The sequence below is a fragment of the Trachypithecus francoisi genome, unplaced genomic scaffold (assembly GCF_009764315.1).
Source record: "Trachypithecus francoisi isolate TF-2019V2 unplaced genomic scaffold, Tfra_2.0 Lachesis_group8, whole genome shotgun sequence".
In the NCBI taxonomy this organism is placed as follows: Eukaryota; Metazoa; Chordata; class Mammalia; order Primates; family Cercopithecidae; genus Trachypithecus; species Trachypithecus francoisi.
In genome coordinates this window covers 97,107,465-97,130,538 of record NW_022681473.1, presented here as the reverse complement: position 1 = coordinate 97,130,538, position 23,074 = coordinate 97,107,465, and the positions used below count along the sequence as shown (strand labels likewise).

At 35.3% G+C, this 23,074-nt stretch overlaps 1 protein-coding gene across 1 annotated transcript in view; it reads left to right on the top strand.

The window, feature by feature from the left end:
• Nucleotides 1-23,074, top strand: part of GUCY1A2 (guanylate cyclase 1 soluble subunit alpha 2) — a 327,273-nt gene that overhangs the window by 74,292 nt on the left and 229,907 nt on the right. The window contains exon 4 of the mRNA XM_033205254.1: nt 3,350-4,068. Within this exon, the coding sequence (XP_033061145.1) occupies nt 3,350-4,068 (719 nt within the window). The remainder of the gene's footprint in view (nt 1-3,349; nt 4,069-23,074) is intronic.

Below are 23,074 nucleotides of genomic sequence, written 5' to 3'. Positions count from 1 at the left end.
TTCACCAAACAAATACTTAGCTGAATGCTTAATTTCTATGAAACAATGCTTATTCTCCAGGTATCAGGTATTATGCCAGTGATAGATATGCAGACATAAATAGGGCAAGATCCTTGTCCTCAAGAAATGCCATCTGAGCTGGGGTGGGAAAGCAGATGAGAGATAACAGGATTGGGTCGTGAAGGAATAGATTCTATTTCATTTACAGCTAAAGGATGCCAGCATTTATGCTATTCACCTTTTTTAAAAGAGGTGAATTAACAGTAGTTAAAAATTCTAACTTAACTTACCCATTAATAAGAGCAGTTTTGTTATGAATTTTGCCCCTCGAGGAAATGTATTCTTATAGACCCAGATGTCAAGCTGTCATAGAATCTTGTGATGTGAGGAGATGAGCATTGTCTATAGGTTTCAAGTGATTTACTGTAAGTAGGGAGTTTGCGTCAATCGTAGGCGGAACCTTGGGAGTCAGAATTGCATCAGTTGTCTGAATTGAATTACTTTGTCTGTGCTTTCTGAATTTTGAGATTAAGGTTTAAAATGAAAGTCTTGGCTGTTGACTTGTAGCATATTTGTAAAAGTTGAAGTAGTCTTTTCTTAGTTTTAATATTTTCAAATCTAATAGTTTTTTCTTCCTTTCTGATTTTGTGCAGTTTAACAGTTCTGGGAATAAAAATCTTTATTCGTTAATTGAATATTATGGGTTTATATAGAACTGAGCAAAGAGTAGTTTGTTGCCTATGGTGTACTTACCTAGTTGTTATTTTCTGGATGATTCTTCGGGATCCTGGCATTAGACACGGAACATAAGCTTATACCGTATTGTCTTTACATTTGTGTGCACCATAACTGTGAGGGCCTTTTCAATGTTATGAGAAATGCAAGTTAGAAAAACTTCTCTTTTTCTCTTCAATGCATGTGGACCCGAAGTCTTTTGAAAATACAATTCTTCAAAGTTTAGAAGCAATCCATGGAATATTTTTGGTGGCATATGGAATATTGTAGTTCAGCATATATGGTCAGTTTATAGGAATTTTTATTTATTCTGTATTTAGTTTTTAATAAGAATTTCATAACTGGAAGATTTCATAGCAACAAAGGACTGTCAATGAATGTGTATATAAATTTAACTTGTATGTTAGAGTTTTCTAGTTATAACATAGTGATGGTGATGTAAGGATTTGGCATAGAAAGAAGTTTTAGTGAAGGCAGTGAGAATTAATGTTAAGACAGACTAATCAGACCAGGAGAGTATGGTTTGATAAGCCAAAAGAGATGAGAGTTTTAGGAGGAAGGGATGATTAATAGTGTCAAATTAAAGGAAAAACAGCAAACAAGGTTAAGTAAGATAAGCATATATTGGTTTAAGTATTTATGAAAGCAGTTTCAACAGAGCAGTCAGAACAGGAACCTAATGGCAGTGAATATTATCTATCTTGTTTTCTCTTTTACACTAGAGAACTGGACAGATAAGTACTGGTATTATCAATTCTGGCTGACATTATTGTTAGTGAATGCAACATATGTTGAAGAGCAGTCTTGTAACCTGGGAATGTGAGATGAGTGGTGATATTTTTGTCTTAACAGGTGACTTTCTCAACAAGTCTTGAGCATCCAATCCATGAAACCAAAATGAATATGAAATGCTTATTAATAAAGGGACTCTTTCTCACTTAGGTTTTCTACTTATTTTCCTATCACATTGATTTTAAGAAGTTCTTTGTCAAACTGACTTCTTGGCTACCACAAATTTTAGACTCTATAGTAAGCTCTTAAAGAATATTAGATGTGCTTTGACTATTTTAAAAATAATATTATTCACTCTGTTCATTTGCCTCACTTCTGGTTGGGAGGAACACTCAGGGAATGATAAAGGTAGGAAAGCAACTAAGCTGTAGACAGCCTAGATTGCTCTGCACTCTAATGGGGCGCTAGCAAAGTGACCTTCTTTTTCCCAGTCCTGCCTGATTTGCGGGACTTCCAAATGAGATGAAGTAAATGGGGTAAGAAAATATGAATATGTAAACTACTTGTATTGATTTCAACCAATGTCAAAGGAGAAGCAATAGAGTGACTTTAGGTAGAAGCTGTCTTTAATATGAAGGCCAAAATCTTTTATATGTGTTATAGTCCTCCTTGGCACATAAATTCCCTCATTTTTCCTCAGATCATCCTCAAGCGGGGATCTTGTGATCACATGTGATTCTGCTTCTTATTACTGTGGAATACATTGTGCACACTTATTGATTTTTCATTATAATATCCAGCACTATAAGGTAGAACTCCTTTTGCCAGGGCATCAGGGAATGATTATATATGGAGAAAACTTAACAGTAACCTTTAATTTTATCTCATCAGATTCCTACTCCATTCTTGGCTGCCCTCACTTTTGTGGGTGAAAGAATACAAATCATTCCACAGTTCTGACATTATTATTTTCTTGTTTTGTCTCATTTTCCCTGGGGTCTAGCTGACCTGCATGTCTTTCCCTGAGAATGCTAATGTAAGCCTTTTGTTTCCACCAGATAGCTTGATGCCTCTCCCCGCTCATGTACCATAGATTTCCTCTCTGGTTTATATTTTCCACTTAATACATGCATTTCGATAAGAAGTAAGATGATAATATGGATGGTATATGGACATAATATGTAGGCAACTTCGATATTCTATGAAGAATGGGGAAATCATTAAGAAAAAGAAAAATATATTATCTATGATAACTACTGCAAGGCTATTGAAAGGTGAACAGCTAGATTAGCAACATTTAAAAAGCTGATGCTCTGAGAGTTAGGGGGAAGGAAGGGATAAACAGGACTTTTAGGGCAGTGAAATGCTCTGGGTGATATGATAAGTGTATACATATCATTATACATTTGTTTAAGCCCACAGAATATGCAATATTAAGAGCGAACCCTAGTGTAAACCATGGACTTTGGATGATAATAATGTGTCATGTAGGTTCACAGATTGTAATAAATGTACCACACTGGTGGGGGATGTGATAATGGAGCAGGCTGTGCATGTGTGGGGGCAGAGAGATATGGGAAATAACTGTGCCTTCTGCTCAATTTTGCTGTGAATCTAAAACTGCTCTAAAAATAGGTAGTCTATTTAAAAACAAACAAAGGTTCATGTTCATTAACATTTTAGAAGCATCCCGAAGATGAACTGAAATTTACTTTTCCTGATTCAAGATGAGTGAATTAACCTATGTGAAAATTTGTGGATCCAAGATAAATAACCTTTGTTACTTCACTCAGTAGTTACTCTTTTGATGAGCACTTAAAAAGCTATAAATTCAATTATTTATATTAGACTGCACTAACATTTGCTTCCCATTTACCTCTAGGTTTGAAGTTTGAGGAAATTCAAGAAAGATTTGGTGAAGAGTTCTTTAATATATGCTTTCATGAGAATGAGAGAGTCCTTCGAGCTGTAGGTGGCACTTTGCAGGACTTTTTTAATGGCTTTGATGCTTTGTTGGAACACATTAGAACTTCTTTTGGAAAACAGGCCACTCTGGAGTCACCATCTTTCCTATGCAAAGAGCTTCCTGAAGGCACTCTCATGCTCCACTACTTCCACCCTCACCATATTGTGGGGTTTGCAATGCTGGGGATGATTAAGGCTGCAGGAAAGAAGATCTATCGGCTGGACGTGGAAGTGGAACAGGTTGCAAATGAGAAGCTATGCTCTGATATTTCAAACCCAGGCAATTGTAGCTGTCTTACTTTCCTTATCAAAGAATGTGTAAATACTAATATCACGAAGAACCTTCCACAGGGAACCTCCCAAGTTCCTGCGGACCTCAGAATTAGCATCAACACCTTCTGCAGAGCCTTCCCTTTCCACTTGATGTTTGACCCCAGCATGTCAGTCCTTCAGCTGGGGGAAGGTCTAAGGAAGCAGCTTCGATGTGACACTCACAAAGTGCTCAAGTTTGAGGACTGCTTCGAGATTGTATCTCCAAAGGTTAATGCCACCTTTGAAAGGGTCCTACTGCGACTGTCTACCCCGTTTGTGATTAGAACCAAGCCTGAGGCTTCTGGCTCTGAAAATAAAGACAAGGTAAGTGGTTGTGGACTTGAGATGGGAGATGGGAACCAGAAGAGTGGATAATTATTTCAGTAAATTAGATGGTGGCTGTACTTGTAATTATTTAGGCGAGAGAGCTCAAAGTGCCATTTAGAAGATTACTGGTCCCTGGATGTATGTAAAAAGATTTGGCCCAAATCCCAGCCATTTTGCATAGTGTCTGCCTCCTCCATTAATTTATTTCAGCATATAAAAAGAAGACATTTATTAATACTAGCTATAGCAATTACAAAAATGATAGAACTCACTAAAAACCTGATAATATAAACTCATGAATATTTCCACTGACTCTAGTCAAATTGTAAGAAATACAGCATTTCAACATTGTGGGGCGTGATTGCAATATCTTTAAATATATATGCTAAAAGCTACCTTCACTTTGAATATGTTCTTTCCAAAATTTCATGATCTAGGAACATCTGGTTTACATCCTATTTTTGTCTTAATATGCAGAATAATGTATTCCCCAGAAGTGGAGGATTGACTATCTCAAGACTTCTTTTCTATTTAAATTTTAGTATTAAAATAGAGATTCATTGCTTTAGAACATGATCACTAGTTGAGAGAATAAAGTGAAGACTAGGAAATTTTTTGTGGATTTCTTTGAATCCTTTTGGGAAATCTGGAATATAAATTATAAATAATTGATGAAAAGACAACAGAAATAAATCTTAAACTATTTGGGTTTAAATGAGCATTTTGTCCCTCAGGTTTTACCTTTTTAATATTTTAAAAAGTCAACATTAAAATAGATAATAAAATGTAAAGAAAAATAAACCATGACTTCTTACATTTAGTAATATACTTTCAGTGATTAAAGGGAAAAAATCACATTAATTTCCAGGACAGAAATTTGTACGGTCATTCAGTTTCCAGTAGAGTGTCTTTTCAACATTTTGTACCAGGGTAAATAAAGTTCTTTTAGGCTATTCAGCCTGTTTCCAAGCATTTGGGGGAAGCTATTAGCTATTAGAAATGACAGGTTGCTCTGGGCTAAAGGAAAGAAGAGTTGTGGAAGCAATTAAAGACTCAGTGAAAATAATTTATACATATTCTAGAGTAATAATAAATAAATGAGGAAATAGCCCTCTGAAAGCAGCACTTAACATGTTTTTGAGGATTTTATACAGCATTAGTTTCATGATTGATGATTTTTATAATTTTGAAGTTCAATGGAAAGTTTTTTTAAAAAATTCGGGAAGGATGACTGGGTGCGGTGGCTCACACCTGTAATCCCAGCACTTTGGGAGGCCGAAGTGGGCGGATCACCTGAGGTCAGGAGTTTGAGACCAGCCTGGCCAACATGATGAAACCCCATCTCTACTAAAAACACACAAAAAAATGAACTGGGCGTGGTCACGGGTGCCTGTAATCCCAGCTACTCAGGAGGCTGAGGCAGGAGAATCGCTTGAACCCGGGAGGCAGAGGCTGCAGTGAGCCAAGATCGTGCTACTGCACTCCAGCCTGGGCGACAAGGGTGAGACTCCGTCTCAAAAAAAAAAAAAAAATTATTTGAGAATGATAGAAAAATGCACATTTATTCAATATGACTAAATCAGGTGGTTTAGGAAATTAATAATGTTTTTATCATGCAAGTTCAGTGATTTGAAAATAAGGATAGACCTGGATTCCAGTTTGGCACATTTGGATATTTTAGTCTGAATGAATTAGTATTATTTGATCATATGATGTTTTAAATACAAATTGTCACATATGTATATTATATGTATGCTTAATAATTGCTACTCATTTTGAAGCCCTTTAGAATGGAAGAAACTTGTTAAATGTGTATTTTTGTTCACATTTGTAGTTGCTTTAAAAGGAGTTATTCTCTCTAATTTAGAGAATATCAAAACTCTCAGTTCTGTTTTACAGAAGTACAATATTTGGCTACGAGAATTTGAAGCATTTTTGGCCTTTAGAATTGGTGTTGGTATTTTTGTAAATATGTCTGAACTAGAATATATTATTACCAGTGTTGTTGCTTTATATATTTTATTGATTTGGGAAAAATTAATTCATTTTAAAATTACTGCTTCAAGTTTTTTCCCCTTATATTTCATTTGGCTTCTATTTCTATTTAATTTGTATACCAGGGTAAGAAATAGACATAATGAAATGATGACTCAAATGTCAAGGCCCCCTGCCAATTCCAATAATAAGGAACTGTGCTCATTGAGGAGATGCAATTATCATTTAAACATGTTAGTGGCAGCTTAAAAATAAAGTAATAGGCAGGATTTTTAGTTAAAATAAGGATAGAAATCTACTCATCCTTATATTTATTTCTGCTTACTCACCTGAGTTTGCCAGAATGGGACATTTGGGAGGCTACAGCTGCCCCATATTGATACTATAGTCAGTAAAGTTGTCACATACAGTCTTACCTAGATGAATAACATTTTAAAATTAGTATGTCATCAAATTTCACATTTACAGTTTATTAAAACATGGAAAGAAAAATACTATGTAAAAATTGTGTTTTTGTTGATAAATTTGACTTTGTCTTCATTATTTTCCCCATAATAGCTGTTCTTGTTAATGTGTACCTCTGTGATATCTGAAGTCTCTAATTTTTTAGTTGGCTTTTATAAGAAAATGCTATTTTAAAATAATTTATATTTATTCCTTATTCTAACATTGAGGGCTCTTATAATTTAACTGTTTTGTCTGTGCATTTAATACCAATGAACCACTATGTCTGCCATAAAAAAAATCAAGAGCTAATCATGTAGCTGTATGACAGCTAATCACTTGCAGATTGAACTGCAATGCTTTTGATAAACCATAATCTTTCTCATTGTCTGTTATCAGTCACAGGTTAATTGTATGACTAGAGGTAGAAAACGCTCACAAATGATTTAGTGAGATGGAAATGAATGGAAAGCCATTGTCCTAGCCTCCAAAGTATTTACATCTTTATCTTGCTGTAATGAGCTGTAAAGATGCAAGGGTTGGTCATCAGAAGCAAGGATGTCACTGAGGGGCATCTGACGCAGTTATCAGTGGCAGGCTTCAACAGTCTTGAGGTTAGCCTTCCAATGGCTTGACCAAGTTTTGATTCCATCACTTGGTTTCCTCTACATTTTCTCTAAGTCATCATCCATGCCTCACATATTCTTCTCTCTGCCTCTCTATTTTCTTTCCCCCTCCCCTTATAGTATTCCTGTGTTTTCATCTTTCCCTAAACTCAACTTCCTTTCATCATTTTTTATTATCAGATGTCAAACATTAAGTATGAATGAATTGGTTATTTTTAAAAAACCCAACAGATTCAGTATAAAGACTGAATTAATCCATGTTAATTTGTGTTGTGTATCTCTTTTACCCCATTTATATCAAATATTGTTCTGATAATTTGGAAATGTATTGCATAGATCTTTTGAATTATAAGACATTGTGGTAAATTTGAGATGAATTTTTTTTTGCAGCTTAATGAGCAGTTTGCAGGTTAATAGTTAGTCCATGTAAACATAACCCACTCATATAGATTACAAAGATTCTTTGTATAGAGTGAATCTTGTTTGAGTGAATAGTGTTGTTAGAAATGAGAGTAATAGCACATAGCTTCCTTCTCTGCCAGGTAAGGTCATGATGTGTGGTGAAAGTATCAACAGACTGGGAGAGGGGTGTCTCTGACAACTATGATCTTAGTAAATCTTTTTAATGTTTGAACCTCAGTTTTATACGTTGGAAATTAATGAACCTAGACAAATTAATATTTTTACTCCTTTACAAATCATACTTAACATATATACATATATATGAGATCAATTGATCATGAAGGTTTTTTTCTTTTTTTCTAATTTTTTTAAAAAAGTTTTTATTTTTGGAGACGGAGTCTTGCTGTGTCTCATCCAGGCTGGAGCGCAGTGGTGCGATCTCAGCTTGCTGCAACCTCCACCTCCCCAGTTCAAGCGATTCTCCTGTCTCAGTCTCCTGAGTAGCTGAGACTACAGGGTTGCACTACCACACCCAGCTAATTTTGTATTTTTAGTAGAGACTGGGTTTCACCATGTTGGCCAGACTGGTTTCAAACTCCTGACCTCAGGTGATCCACCCGCCTTTTCCTATCAAAGTGCTGGGATCACAGGTGTAAGCCACCACACCTGGCCATGAAGCTTTCTTTCATCTCTATGTTTCAATGAATTCAGATGCGCTTTAAAAGAGAGGTGTGGAGAATCTGACTTATCTACCATGAAGGGCTCAAAATCTATACACATATCTACTGATTTTTCCTGTTTTGAATCACATCCAGTGTTATTCCTTTTTCCAATAAATGGTTACTGAGCTTCTTCTATGAAAAAAAAAAAAAAAAGAATTAGTTAAAATAATTCTCTGCCAGTTTAGGCTGCCTATCTCAGAAAGTTATTTGGGAGGATTAAATGACATAATCCATGTAAAATTCTTAGCATCTTTGACCCCAGGGTTAAGCACTGCATAGATGTTCATTATTACTTCTACTGCTATTATTGTTTGTGTTCTTTTCCACCTATAACATTCTCCCTATTTATTCCTTTATTCACTTACTGCATTATAGACGAAAGCACCAGGTATCAGTAGGTTTGATAATTTTAGAGAAATATTGAGCTCACCTAACATCTTCCTAAAATATGCCTTGGACCCTGCTGCTTGTCTCCTTAGTAAAGACTAGAAGACCACTTGTCACACATTCTATAGGAGCTCTGTTTGGATCTGCATTTTATTTACATACTATCATTGTTTTAAAATCTCTGGTCTCTTTGTCAGATTCACAAAGGTTTGGAATCGAGTTTTCATTACTTGTATCAACTAATGTCTTTTATGTTCATTTATTAGAGCATTGTGCAGTGACTTCCAAAATAAAATGGATGTGTTAACTTAGGCACAACCTGAAGCAGCAATGGATTTTGAGAAACAATAAATAACATGAGTTCTTTTGACATTTTTTTTTAGTAGCAACGCTTGAGAGAACTTTAATAACACCTTGGAAGGAGCCCAGCATTTGAAATACATCATCCCTGCGACAGAGCAATAGCATTGTTATTCATCTTCACTTTTGTTCTCAGGGTTGGAACTGAGGAAAAGCATAACAAAAACACATTTCTTTTTTAATTCCCAGAAATATGCTCTCATTTGTCTTATTAATTAGAAGCTACAATCAAACGCTGGGAAACAATTTTCAAAGAATAAAGTAGGAAATGTCTGGTTTTCTGTGGCCAAATCAGTTTTCAGAATACTCTCTTATCTTTTCTGGACAGTTGCCCATCTTTTTCTGAGGCGATGACTGAAAAAATTTAAAATATATTTATTAATCTTACTATACCATCATGAAACTGTTGAAAGACAAATTTCATCTTGCTGTCAAGAATACATTATTTGACTTCAACCTTAATTTAATTTGAGGAAGTGTGAGCATTTCTTCTTTGTTCAGATAATAATATTTTTATTAGAGAATTTCAAATATTGAACTGTAGTTTTAGTGATGAACAACTTGACCTTAGAGCTTTCTCTATACATTAGCAGAGCAGAGACATGACTTCGTTCAGAATTATCTGGAGTTCACTCTGTTCTTGTAAGTATGAATGACATCTTTATTTTTAATTTGTGGGTTACTTACCTTTCTCTAGAACTGCTCTCTGATCATTGCCCTTTTTTTCTTTTAATGTAATTTATTATTTTTTAATAATTTGAATTTCATCTAGATTCAGTGGGTACATGTATGGGGTTGTTACTTGGGTATATTGCATGATGCTGAGGTTTGGGCTTTGACTGATCCCCTCACCCAGGCCCTGAGCATAGTGCCCAATAGTTTTTCAACCCTTGTCCCTGCTTTCCCATTCAGTAATCTTCAGTGTCTATTGTTGCCATTTTTATGTCCTTGAGTACCAATGTTTAGCTCCCACTTTTAACATGTGGTATTTGGATTTCCGTTCCTGTGTTTGTTTGCTTAGAATAGTGGCCTCAGGCTGCATCTTTTTTTATGGCTGCATAGCTGCATCCAGCTATGCATCCTTTTTAATGGTTGCATAGTATTCCATGATCAATATGTACTACATTGTCTTTATCCAGTCCACCACTGATGGGCACCTGGGTTGATTCCATGTCTTTGCTATTGTGAATAGTGCTGCAATAATCATATGAGTGCAGTGTCTTTTTAGTAGAATGAATTATTTTCTTTTGGATATATAACCAAAAGAAAATATTTTGGTTTTGGCTAGGTCGAATGGTAGCTCTTTTTAAGTTCTTTGAGAAATCTCCAAACTGTTTCTCACAAAGGCGGAACTAATTTATATTCCCACCAACAATGTATAAGTGTTCCCTTTTCTCCACAGCCTTGCCAGCATCTGTTGTATTTGACTTTTTAATAATAGCCATTCTGCCTGGTGTGAGGTGGTATCTCATTGTGGTTTTGATTTGCATTTTTCTGACATTTAGTGATGTTGAGTATTTTTTTATATATATTTGGTGGCTGCTTTTATGTTTTATTTTGAGAAATGTCTGTTCATGTATTTTGCCTATTTTTTAATGGTGGTTTTTTTGCTTGCTTAAGTTCCTTATAGATTTTGGTTGTTAGATTTTTGTTAGATGCATAGTTTATGAATATTTTCTCCCATTTTTTAGGTTGTTTACTCTGTTCATTTCTTTTGCTGTGCAGAAGCTCTTTAGTTTAATTAGGTCTCACTTGTCAATTTTTGTTTTGTTGCAGTTGCTTTGGGGACTTAGTAACAAATTCTTTCCCAAGGCCAGTGTCCAGAATGGTGTTTCCTAGGTTTTCTTCTAGGATTCTTACTTTTTGAGGTCTTACGTTTAAATCTTTAATCCATCTTGAGTTCATTTTCGTATATGGTAAAAGGTAGGGGTCCCATATCATTATCCTGCATACAGCTAGCCAGCTATCCCAGCACCATTTATTGAATGGGGAGTCCTTTCCCTATTGCTTATTTTTGTCAACTTTGTCAAAGATCAGATGGCTGCAAGTGTGTAACTTTTTTTCTGGGTTTTCTATTTTGTTCTACTGGTTTATGTGTCTGTTTCTGTAATAATACCATGCTATTTTGGTTATTGTAGCCTTATAGTATAGTTTGAAGTCAGGTAATGTGATGCCTGTGGCTTTGTTCTTTTTGCTTAGGATTCCTTTGGTTATTCGGACTCTTTTTTTGGTTCCATACGAACTTTAGAATAGTTTTTTCCAGTTCTGTGAAAAATAGTGATGGTATCTTGATGGGAATAGCATTGAATCTGTAGATTACTTTGGGCAGTATGGCCATTTTAATGATATTGACTCTCGAAACTATGAGCGACAAGGCTCATATATGATACTTTGGTGCAGATATTAGTGATGTTCATGCTGGTTCTGGGTTTTTAAAAATTAGTATAATGTTAAAATTGCTGTATGGTATTTTTTTTTTTATGAACTACACAAGGAGGCTTAATGGCATTTGGGTTCCTGAATAGTTACTTTATTGTGTATAGTCAGAGGACACTGTACATGATTACATGATGAATTATGTAATCCCAATAGTCATCTATAGGCTTAAAGTGCTTATTTTGCCATATTTAATTTTTGTTAACAAGAAAGATTGTAGCCCAAAGCATTACAGGAGGTACCTCCTATTGGAGATCAGATTTTATTTAGTTCTATTAAAGGTTTGTAGGTTCTGAGGGAGAAAAATCAATCCCTTTAGTTAAAAATCATACAGAATCTTCCTTTAACCGTTCCTTTTGTTTTTCAGTTAGAATCATTTTGTTTTAGCCAGTAGCTTTAAGTCTCAGTGGGAAAAAATACATGTTTACAATGTCTTGTCTACCTCTTCATTTTTGATAGTTTCCTCTTTGTTCTTACGTACATTTTTGGTAAGTATACGTTGCAATAATTTTTAGTAAGTGTATATAATAGTGCACCTATGACAACAATGTGGTTTTAGAAAACTTTATCAACCTTCAAAGTTTCCTGTACCCATTTGCAGTTAATTCCTGCTCCTACCTCCAACTGCAGTCAACCACTGGCCTACTTTCATCTCTATACATTTGCTTCTTCTACTCATTTCTTACAAATGTGATCATACAATTAGTTACCTTTCTTTTTCTTTTGGTTTGACGTCATGTTTTTGAGGTTATCTGTATTGTAGTACGCATCAGCAGTTTGTTAATTTTTCCTGATGAACAGTATTCTGTTGCATAGATACACTACAGTTTGTTTATCCATTCACCAGTTGATGGACATTGGATTACTTCCAGAATTTGGCTATCATGAATAATGTTGTAATGAACATTCACATACAAGAGTTTGTGTATATATGTTCCCATTTCTCTTGAACTGATTTGCAAGAGAAGAGTTGTTGCATCAAATAGTAAGTATATATTTAATTTTTAAAGAAGTTGCTGAACTGTTTTTCAAAGAGCTTATGCCATTTCCCATTTGACCGGCAGTGTAAGAAGGTTTAGCTTTTTTTACGTCCTAACGCACACCTAGTATTGTCAGTCTTTTTCATCATAGCCTTCCTAATGACTGCAAAGTGGTGTCTTGGGTTTTAATTTATACTTTCCTGGTGACTAAAGATGGTAAACATCTTTTCTTATAGTTTTTAGTCATTGGTATAATTTCTTTAGTTAAATGTGTAGGCAAATATTTTGTCCATATTTAATTGTTGCTTGCTTTCCTATTAATAAATTATATTAAAAATATACATTCTAGATATGATACTGTCTTTAAACGATACTTCCTATGCAGTTGTCTCATATAATCTTCAATTTACTGTCTTTTAAAAATATTCATGAAGAAACTTCTGTTCAGAAAGTTTCATTCATAGAAATGTAAGTCTGGGCTTTATCAGTCAACACTGTTTACATATTCCAGTGTCTCCTTCAGTTGCCCTTGACTTTATCTTTTCTATTGATATCTTAGGTTGAAGTAACAGTTTTTCCTCTGGATATATTCTGTGTGGCTATATGCTGGTCTCGAACTCCTGACCTCATGATCTGCCTGCCTTGGCCTCCCAAAGTGCTGGGATTACAAATGTGCATCACTATGCCCGGCCCTGAAGTACATTCAAAACAGGAAAAAGATATCAAAGGCATGGCCACATAGCACACTGGGTTTCTTTTCTTATTATTTTGTTATAGTTTTACTTTTCAAGGATTTTGAGATTTGGTATAATTGAGTTCCAGAACTCAGATAACAACTTACTATTTTTTTCTATGGCAACTTTTGAATCATGACTTAAGCTACAGCATCTTTCTTTTTGCCAGTGGGTTTTATGGTAATTTCTAATTATAATTCTGATAGAAACAACTAGTTTTACATTTGCTTTGATAGGGCATCATCTTTGAGCAAGCACAGAAAAAAGCAGTGTTAACAGTGTTGTGTATGATTAAGAATACAGTCTTTGTAGAATGGCTTGAACCCGGGAGGCAGAGGTTGCAGTGAGCCGAGATTGTGCCATTGCACTCCAGCCTGGGCGACAGAGCGAGACTCTGTCTCAAAAAAAAAGAATACAGTCTCTGTAGCAGGACTTCCCAACCTCAGACTGTTATTTACTAGCTAGGTAACCTTGAGCAAGTTAACTTTTTGAAGCTTGTTTTCATTGCCAACCTCATAGTCAGTGGGCCTCTCTTGTTTGCTCCCATTTCCTTGTACAAATTACCACATTCTTCTGACTTCCACAAATATGTTTACTACTTGTTTCAGTTTTATCACTGAAGACATATTTAACATTCCCTTAGTTGTTTTTCTCATTTTTAATCCTTAGTTTTGACTAAGCCCTACCTCTTTTGTTAAATTTTAATATCATTTATTCTTAGAGAAAAATGCCAAAATATTGTTTAATATTTAAAAGGCATATCTGTCTCTCAATATTTATCTGTATCTATGTATCTTAACATTTCTGGCACTGTTTTAAGTGTCTTGCATGAAAATGTTCATAAGAAAGAAGTGAAAACTGCTTTCAAATATTTTAATAGTTATATAAAAATGAGATAAAGTTTATTTAGTTTCAGAAGGCAAAACCAGAGTCAAAGAATAGATGTTACAAGAAAGTAGATTTGGTTAAGAAGTAAGAGGAACTTTCCAACAACTGGAGACATTGAAAATGGAGGGAGTTGCCTAGTGAAATAATGGGCTATATAATACTTGAGAGTTCATAAAGAAAATGAATGACAGCCACTCAGGGATATTTTATTGAAAAATCATAAAGGGAACCCAAACTTTAAAGGTAAATAATAATATGATCATGCTGTTTTTGTAGTGCTAGTTTCAGGAATAGGGATAGTATCCATATTAAAAACATTTTATGCTGTTGTGAAAAAAAAAAGACTGATTCTATTTTATTTTCATAGCAGATATGGTTTAACCTTAAAAAGTAATGAATTGGTGGAATAGAGAGATTTAGAAAAGCTTTGACTCTATTTAGCAATTCTTCTTCTTTCAAAGCTTAGTACATAGTGGCTTTAAAAATTCAACTCAATAAAGTATCTTTAAAATGTCACCTATATTTGGATTCCAAGTTTAGTAGACAATTTCTGCTTCTCAAAATGCAATGAAAACTTGATTTCTATCATCTGTGATGAATAGTTTATATATAGTAAAAGCTGCCTTTAAGACATTTTGAACTTGTAAGAGTGCTTTATAAGAAAGCCAGTTATTTATGTTTTTCTGCCTCTGTGAAATTGAACCTTTAAGAAATGCTAACATATTAAACAAGCAATTAGGATATGAGCTATTACAAGTTTTATTTCACTTTATTTAGTTGTTAGACAATTAAAGCCAGTTTACACATTTCTGTTATACTGGTGGCTAAAGATTATGATCACTTACTAGAGATCAGCTTCTATTGTACTTAAAACATGATTCAGAACCCTTAGTTCTGTCTAACAGCATTTCCTTATTCTGTGAAGAAATGAGTACAGTTTACCACATTTTGTTTTTCTGAAGATAATCAAAATCAAAGTACAGTCATACACTGCATAATGATGATTTAGTCAGATTGACTGCATATAAGACAGTGGTCCCATAGGATTATAAAGCCATATTTTATCATGCATTTTCAATGTTTAGACACAAAAATACCATTGTGTTCCAGTTCCCACAGTATTCAGAATAGTCACATGCTGTATAGATTTGCAACCCAGGAGCAATAAGCTATACCATTTAGCCTGTATGCGTGGTAGGCTATGCCTCTAGGTTTGTGTAAGTATACTCCATTGTTCATATAATGGTGAAATTGCCTAACAGTGTGCTTCTCAGAATGCATTTTTGTTGTCATTAAGTGATTCATGACTGTATTTATGTTTGAATCACACAATAATCTTGGTTTGTTTTCTGGTTTTCCTAATGAAGACATGTTTTTTGTTTTGTTTTGTTTTTTTGTGGAGATTCAGGGGGTCAAAAATCTGAGCTTGTTGTAGGTAACAAGCAGTGGAAGTTGATTCCAAAACTCTTGCTCTTTGAAGGAGAGGTGAATAATTATATTTATTGTCAGCACAGACTTATCTGTGAAGTTGTTGTTGGCTGATATTAAAAATGCTTGTAATAACATGTGCAGGTCCTTCAAAGGACTGAGATTTCAAGCTTACATGTCTCAAAATTTTGAGTGAATGAATGACTCGTTTTTGGCCATTGAACACCAGCTTCAGAAATCCTTCCATCCACTGTAGAAGAGGTGTGAGGGCGTCTCTTTCTCTCTGTGAACATATATGGAGAACTCATACTATGATTTATGAAGCTTGCATTTTCATATTTTTCTAACTTAGATGTTATTATGAATAAAGTAGGTGTAGATCTAACAATAGAATTGCCATAGACAAGAGTTAGAAATTCTTAACATCTTACATTAAAAGAATTTTGTGTTACTATGATACATTATTTTAGGTAGGTTATAAATTCTTATCTCACTATCTTAATATGACTAATTATGACAGCTATTTTTCAGTAGTTTAATTACCATTCTACCCTGTTCTGTGGTTATAAAGACTTATTCCATACAAGAGTTTATTGTTCTGTGAAATAATATATATTATTTTATATACAATATTTACATTCTATGTCAACTCAAAAAGAAATAAAATTTTATGAAGTTTGTGTTCTTATCCCCCCAATTTATAGAAATAAATAGCACCTAATAAATTCTTTATAGTTCTGTTGCTTGTTTCTCTATAATCTTGATTTTATGGGATTATGTATTTCACAGATGTTACATTTCACCCTGTTAATTTGTTTTTAAGTGGATAGGATTTTTAAGCTTGAATCTTCACCACAAAATTACAGAAGAGAATACACAATTGTCCATTCCCTTCTATTATTTATTGGTGAAGATTAAAGTTTAAAAATAGAGAAAATAGAGAAAAAATTATTTTGCTGTCCGTGATGGGGATCATTGGACACTCTAAAACTATTTTTGATTTTCCTTAAAGAACATGATTTTGGAAACTTTATATGTGGTTTGATCCCTTTAGTTTTCCCCAGACATTTCTTTCGAGCAAACCACTGTTTTACAGTGTGACCTCCAGGACACTGCTGATACTTGGTTTATAGGGCTGCTTCTCACCACTATCATATAACAATTTAAATTAATTAATTAAAAAAATGTGTTCAGAGCCTTCTTTAAGTCTAAATATAGAGTATATGTCTATCTGCTATGTTTCCCTTAACTACTAATTTGATAATTCTAAGGGGAAGAGATGATTCAGTGGGTCTGGTATGAACTGTTCTCTATAATCTGAGCAAGGCTCTGACTTCATCTTTCCTGAAGGTGGAAAAATAGTCTCATCAATTTCTTTCTTTTCTTTTTTTTTCTTTTCTTTTCTTCTCGTCTCTTCTTTTCTCTTTGCTTTTCTTTTTCTTTTCCTTTTCTTTCTTTTCTTTTCTTTTCTTTTCTGTCTTTTTTTTTTTTTTTTTGAGACAGAGACAGAGACAGAGCTTCACTCTGTCACCCAGGCTGGAATGCAGTGGTTTGATCTTGGCTTACTGCAACCTATGCCTCTCCAGTTCAAGTAATTCTCATGCCTCAGCCTCCCAGGTAGCTGGGACTACAGGCGTTCAACACCAGGCCCAGCTAATTTTTGTATTATTATTATTAATAGTAGTAGTAAATACAGAGTTTTGCCATGCTGGCCAGGCTGGTCTAGAACTCCTGGCCTCAAGTGATTCGCGCGCCTCTTGGCCTCCCAAAGTGCTATGATTATAGACGTGAGCCACTGCGCCCAGCCTAGTCTCATAAGTTTGTAGATGTTTTTGTTATTATGTGTATAAAAATGGACTGAAGTATTATTTCCTATCTTTACATTCAATAATTCTTGACTCATTATACTTACATTCTATTTACTTTTACAGATTATACTATCATAGGTGAGAGGACTTCCTGGGTTAATTTTCAATTATATTTCCTTTACTCCTTACCGTAACCAGAGATTGCTATCACCAAAAAGAATGGTTTATATCAAAATTTTCCATTTATTTTATTTAAGACACTTCATTCCCTGATTTTATCTATCTATCTATCTCCTTTGTCATTGTTTGCATTTAATGTTTGGGTTGATTTTTCTTGGAATGGCATAGGTGAATTGACTAAGACTATTTTTAGCATATAGTAAGTTTCAGTGTGTTTTTCAAAAGCACACTGTATGACTGGGAAGAAGCTTTTGAGTGTTGATAGCGTGGAGTCTCAAGATTGCTTATCAGACCAACCATTAACTTATTTATAAACTGTTATGTATTATAATGTAGACAATATTTTTCTTTAGTATAAAATGTCAAGAATCATTTTATTCATCTTGCCAAAAATTAGGGTAAAAATGATCACCTAAGTATTTATTCCATTTATGTTTCTACTATAATTAATCAAAACATTTAAAAATCTATTTTTATTTAACTTGAATTGGAGGCCCAGAATCTATGACATCATTTACCCTTTCATAACTGAGGATAATTTAAAACAGGTTTCATACCTCTTGGTATAAAACTCGCTGGCAATAAGAGACAGAAGAGGCCGGGCGCGGTGGCTCAAGCCTGTAATCCCAGCACTTTGGGAGGCCGAGACGGGCGGATCACGAGGTCAGGAGATCGAGACCATCCTGGCTAACACGGTGAAACCCCGTCTCTACTAAAAACTACAAAAAACTAGCCGGGCGAGGTGGCGGCACCTGTAATCCCAGCTACCCGGGAGGCTGAGGCAGGAGAATGGCATAAACCCGGGAGGCGGAGCTTGCAGTGAGCTGAGATCCGGCCACTGCACTCCAGCCTGGGTGACAGAGCGAGACTCCGTCTCAAAAAAAAAAAAAAAAAAAAAAAAAAAAAAAAAGAGACAGAAGAATGTGCTCTAAAATCCTACCAATGTAGATATAAAACAATGTTTTATTACAGCAGTTATTCTGAATAATTGATACAGTTTATCAAAGTTTAAAAATAATATGATTTTTCTTTAAAATTAGTGACTTTCAGTTTCTGGTTGAAATCTCTCTCTCCTGCCTCCCCCGCCCTCTTTTTCTCCCCTCTGTCTGTCTTTCTCTTTGTCTCTCTCTTTTGAAAACCTTTTCAGGATTTTAATGGACTTTGATAAATACAGAATGCAAATTAGCCTGACAAGCATAATAGTTTCTTGCTACCCTTTCAAAGATTATGATTATTGAGGTGATGATCATGATGATGATGCATGGTTTTGTTTTGTTTTGTTTTTTTGACACAGGATCTTGCTCTGTCACCCAGACTGGAGTGCAGTGGAGTGATCTTGGCTCACTGCAGCCTCGACCTCCCTAGCCTCAGGTGATTTCTCCCGCCTCAGGCTCCTCAGTAGCTGCTACTACAGGTGCGCACCACCACGCCCGGCTAATTTTTGTATTTTTTGTAGAGATGGGGTTTCACCATGTTGGCCAGGCCGGTCTGGAACTCCTAGGCTCAAGCAATCCGCCCCCCTTGATCTCCCAAAGTGCTGGGATTACCAACGTGAGCCACCAAGCTGGGCAATGATGTGTATTTGTTGAGTGCTTAGTACCAGGCCCCCTTCTAAACATTTTATATGTATTATCTTATTTAACTCCCATTGCAAATATGTGAGATAGAGACATATTAAGGCCTACTTCTTAGATGAGGAAACTGAAATACAAAGAGATTAAGAAAGCTTTTCAAAGGTCATATAACTAGTACATGCCAAAGAAAATATTGGACCCAAATGGTCAGGCTCTAGATAGAGCCTGTGCCACAATGCATGGCCTGAAATAAACTTCACCAGCGTATTCCTCTGAAGGAATATTACACAACATTTACTGCAAAAAAGTATTATGATAGGCTCTGTATGAAGTTCTTATTTTTATGGGGTCTAGGATCAATTTTGGTAATGAGATATAAATATATGTGGAGATCATGATTAATGCAGAAGGTATGAAGAAGTTGTCCATTGAACTATAATCAGTGTAGGCTTATAATGTTCTTCCTTTGAGATAAGCTGAATTTAAAAAAATGTTACATTGAAGTAATTATTTTGATTGTCCTATGGACACAAGTATAGATTATAGTAAACTATACTATTGGTAGTTGTAATTTTTAAAAATGTTATGACAAAAAATATGTGTACTGCTTCTGGAAAATTGAAATAAGTTTCCTTCCTATCACCTATTCTAAAATCAAATAAGAAAATTCCTAATATGGCCGGGCGCGGTGGCTCAAGCCTGTAATCCCAGCACTTTGGGAGGCCGAGACGGGCGGATCACGAGGTCAGGAGATCGAGACCATCCTGGCTAACACGGTGAAACCCCGTCTCGACTAAAAAATACAAAAAAAATTAGCCGGGCGAGGTGGCGGGCGCCTGTAGTCCCAGTTACTCGGGAGGCTGAGGCAGGAGAATGGCGTGAACCTGGGAGGCGGAGCTTGCAGTGAGCTGAGATCCGGCCACTGCACTCCAGCCTGGGCGGCAGAGCCAGACTCTGTCTCAAAAAAAAAAAAAAAAAAAAAAAAAAAAGAAAATTCCTAATATCATCTTGATTGCTTTATGTAACATTCTTCAAAGATTTAATAATATATATTTTATTCTTGTAATTTTAGTTTATCTCAATAGATGGATGACAAGTCTTATCTTTGTCATTTGAGCTTTATTTTACAAATGGTCTTGGGAAAACCTGTCAGTTTTTACCCCATGAAAATTTCCTCTGATATATGGTAGTTCTTTCAGGTTCCAGATTAGTTTAATACTTCAAAACTTCTCAACCTTTGTCTCACAAGACTTTCATTTTATTTTATAACCTGTTGTGTCTCCTCATCCAGAGTAAATTTATAGTGTAGTCTATTATTCTACTCCCTATTTTCTTCAATATAGTTTTCATATATTGTTACCATCCCCATTTTATATGTCAATATTTGCTAAAGTAAAAATTAAAAAAGTCTTTCTCCTAATGTACCTTTTTGTCGTATGTTTTAAAAAAATTTTTCTGCAATATTGCATTAAACTTGTGCATAATGTCGTATTGGCCATGGCATGTTTACAGGGATGTGTGACTGTGGACCTTGCAAAGGAGTCCTTGGAGTTCACCTAGGCCAGTCACATGTAGGACAACATTTATGCATTGTCTTCATCTTTCATGTTTTTCAGTCAGAGTTGTTGAGCTTTGTTCATTATTTTATCCCTGACATTTAGCCATTGTCTTTGCATACAGCAGGTGTTCAGGAAATGTTTGCTGAGCAAGAGATTTAAGGATTTTATCATTTATTCTGTTTTGTTGTTAAGGCCAAACTATGAGAATACATGTGACAGCATTTTAAAGGGCACTGTTTATGTGAGGAATTATATTTAATAAAATTATTCATCCATTAATTAGTGATTATATTTAAACATTCACTGTTAACATAAAATAATCTGATTACTTCAACAATATTTCTCCAATATACTTGTCATTATAATCTGCCTGGCATAAATTGCAAAGATAACCCTAGTGAAGTCATTTCCTAGTGGGTCCCCAGTTTTGGTTATTAGTCCAATTTCAGTCATTGCCCATAACATAGCAATTCAATGTTATTATGTTTCTTTTTCATTTTCTAGTATGTTTCTACAACAGGTAGTACAAATTTTGACCTTGAGTCCCTAGTCACCTTCCTTTTTTATTTATTTATTTATTTATTTATTATACTTTAAGTTCTAGGGTACATGTGCATAACGTGCAGGTTTGTTACATATGTATACTTGTGCCATGTTGGTGTGCTGCACCCATCAATTGTCAGCACCCATCAATTCGTCATTTATATCAGGTATAACTCCCAATGCAATCCCTCCCCCCTCCCCCCTCCCCATGATAGGCCCCGATGTGTGATATTCCCCTTCCTGAGTCCAAGTGATGTCATTGTTCAGGTCCCACCTATGAGTGAGAACATGCGGTGTTTGGTTTTCTGTTCTTGCGATAGTTTGCTAAGAATGATGGTTTCCAGCTGCATCCATGTCCCTACAAAGGACACAAACACATCCTTTTTTATGGCTGCATAATATTCCATGGTGTATATGTGCCACATTTTCTTAATCCAGTCTGTCACAGATGGACATTTGGGTTGATTCCAAGTCTTTGCTATTGTGAATAGTGCCACAATAAACATACGTGTGCTTGTGTCTTTATAGCAGCATGATTTATAATCCTTTGGGTATATACCCAGTAGTGGGATGGCTGAGTCATATGGTACATCTAGTTCTAGATCCTTGAGGAATCGCCATACTGTTTTCCATAATGGTTGAACTAGTTTACAATCCCACCAACAATGTAAAAGTGTTCCTTTTTCTCCACATCCTCTCCAGCACCTGTTGTTTCCTGACTTTTTAATGATTGTCATTCTAACTGGTGTGAGATGGTATCTCATTGTGGTTTTGATTTGCATCTCTCTGATGGCCAGTGATGATGAGCATTTTTTCATGTGTCTGTTGGCTGTATGAATGTCTTCTTTTGAGAAATGTCTGTTCATATCCTTTGCCCACTTTTTGATGGGGTTGTTTGTTTTTTTCTTGTAAATTTGTTTGAGTTCTCTGTAGATTCTGAATATTAGCCCTTTGTCAGATGAGTAGATTGCAAAAATTTTCTCCCATTCTGTAGGTTGCCTGTTCACTCTGATGGTAGTTTCTTTTGCTGTGCAGAAGCTCTTTAGTTTAATTAGATCCCATTTGTCAATTTTGGCTTTTGCTGCCATTGCTTTAGGTGTTTTAGACATGAAGTCCTTGCCCATGCCTATGTCTTGAATGGTACTACCTAGGTTTTCTTCTAGGGTTTCTATGGTATTAGGTCTAACATTTAAGTCTCTAATCCATCTTGAATTAATTTTCGTATTAGGAGTAAGGAAAGGATCCAGTTTCAGCTTTCTACTTATGGCTAGCCAATTTTCCCAGCACCATTTATTAAACAGGGAATCCTTTCCCCATTTCTTGTTTCTCTCAGGTTTGTCAAAGATCAGATGGCTGTAGATGTGTGGTATTATTTCAGAGGACTCTGTTCTGTTCCATTGGTCTATATCTCTGTTTTGGTACCAGTACCATGCTGTTTTGGTTACTGTAGCCTTGTAGTATAGTTTGAAGTCAGGTAGCGTGATGCCTCCAGCTTTGTTCTTATGACTTAGGATTGTCTTGGCAATGCGGGCTCTTTTTTGGTTCCATATGAACTTTAAAGCAGTTTTTTCCAATTCTGTGAAGAAAGTCATTGGTAGCTTGATGGGGATGGCATTGAATCTATAAATAACCTTGGGCAGTATGGCCATTTTCACGATATTGATTCTTCCTATCCATGAGCATGGTATGTTCTTCCATTTGTTAGTGTCCTCTTTTATTTCACTGAGCAGTGGTTTGTAGTTCTCCTTGAAGAGGTCCTTTACATCCCTTGTAAGTTGGATTCCTAGGTATTTTATTCTCTTTGAAGCAATTGTGAATGGAAGTTCATTCATGATTTGGCTCTCTGTTTGTCTGTTACTGGTCTATAAGAATGCTTGTGATTTTTGCACATTAATTTTGTATCCTGAGACTTTGCTGAAGTTGCTTATCAGCTTAAG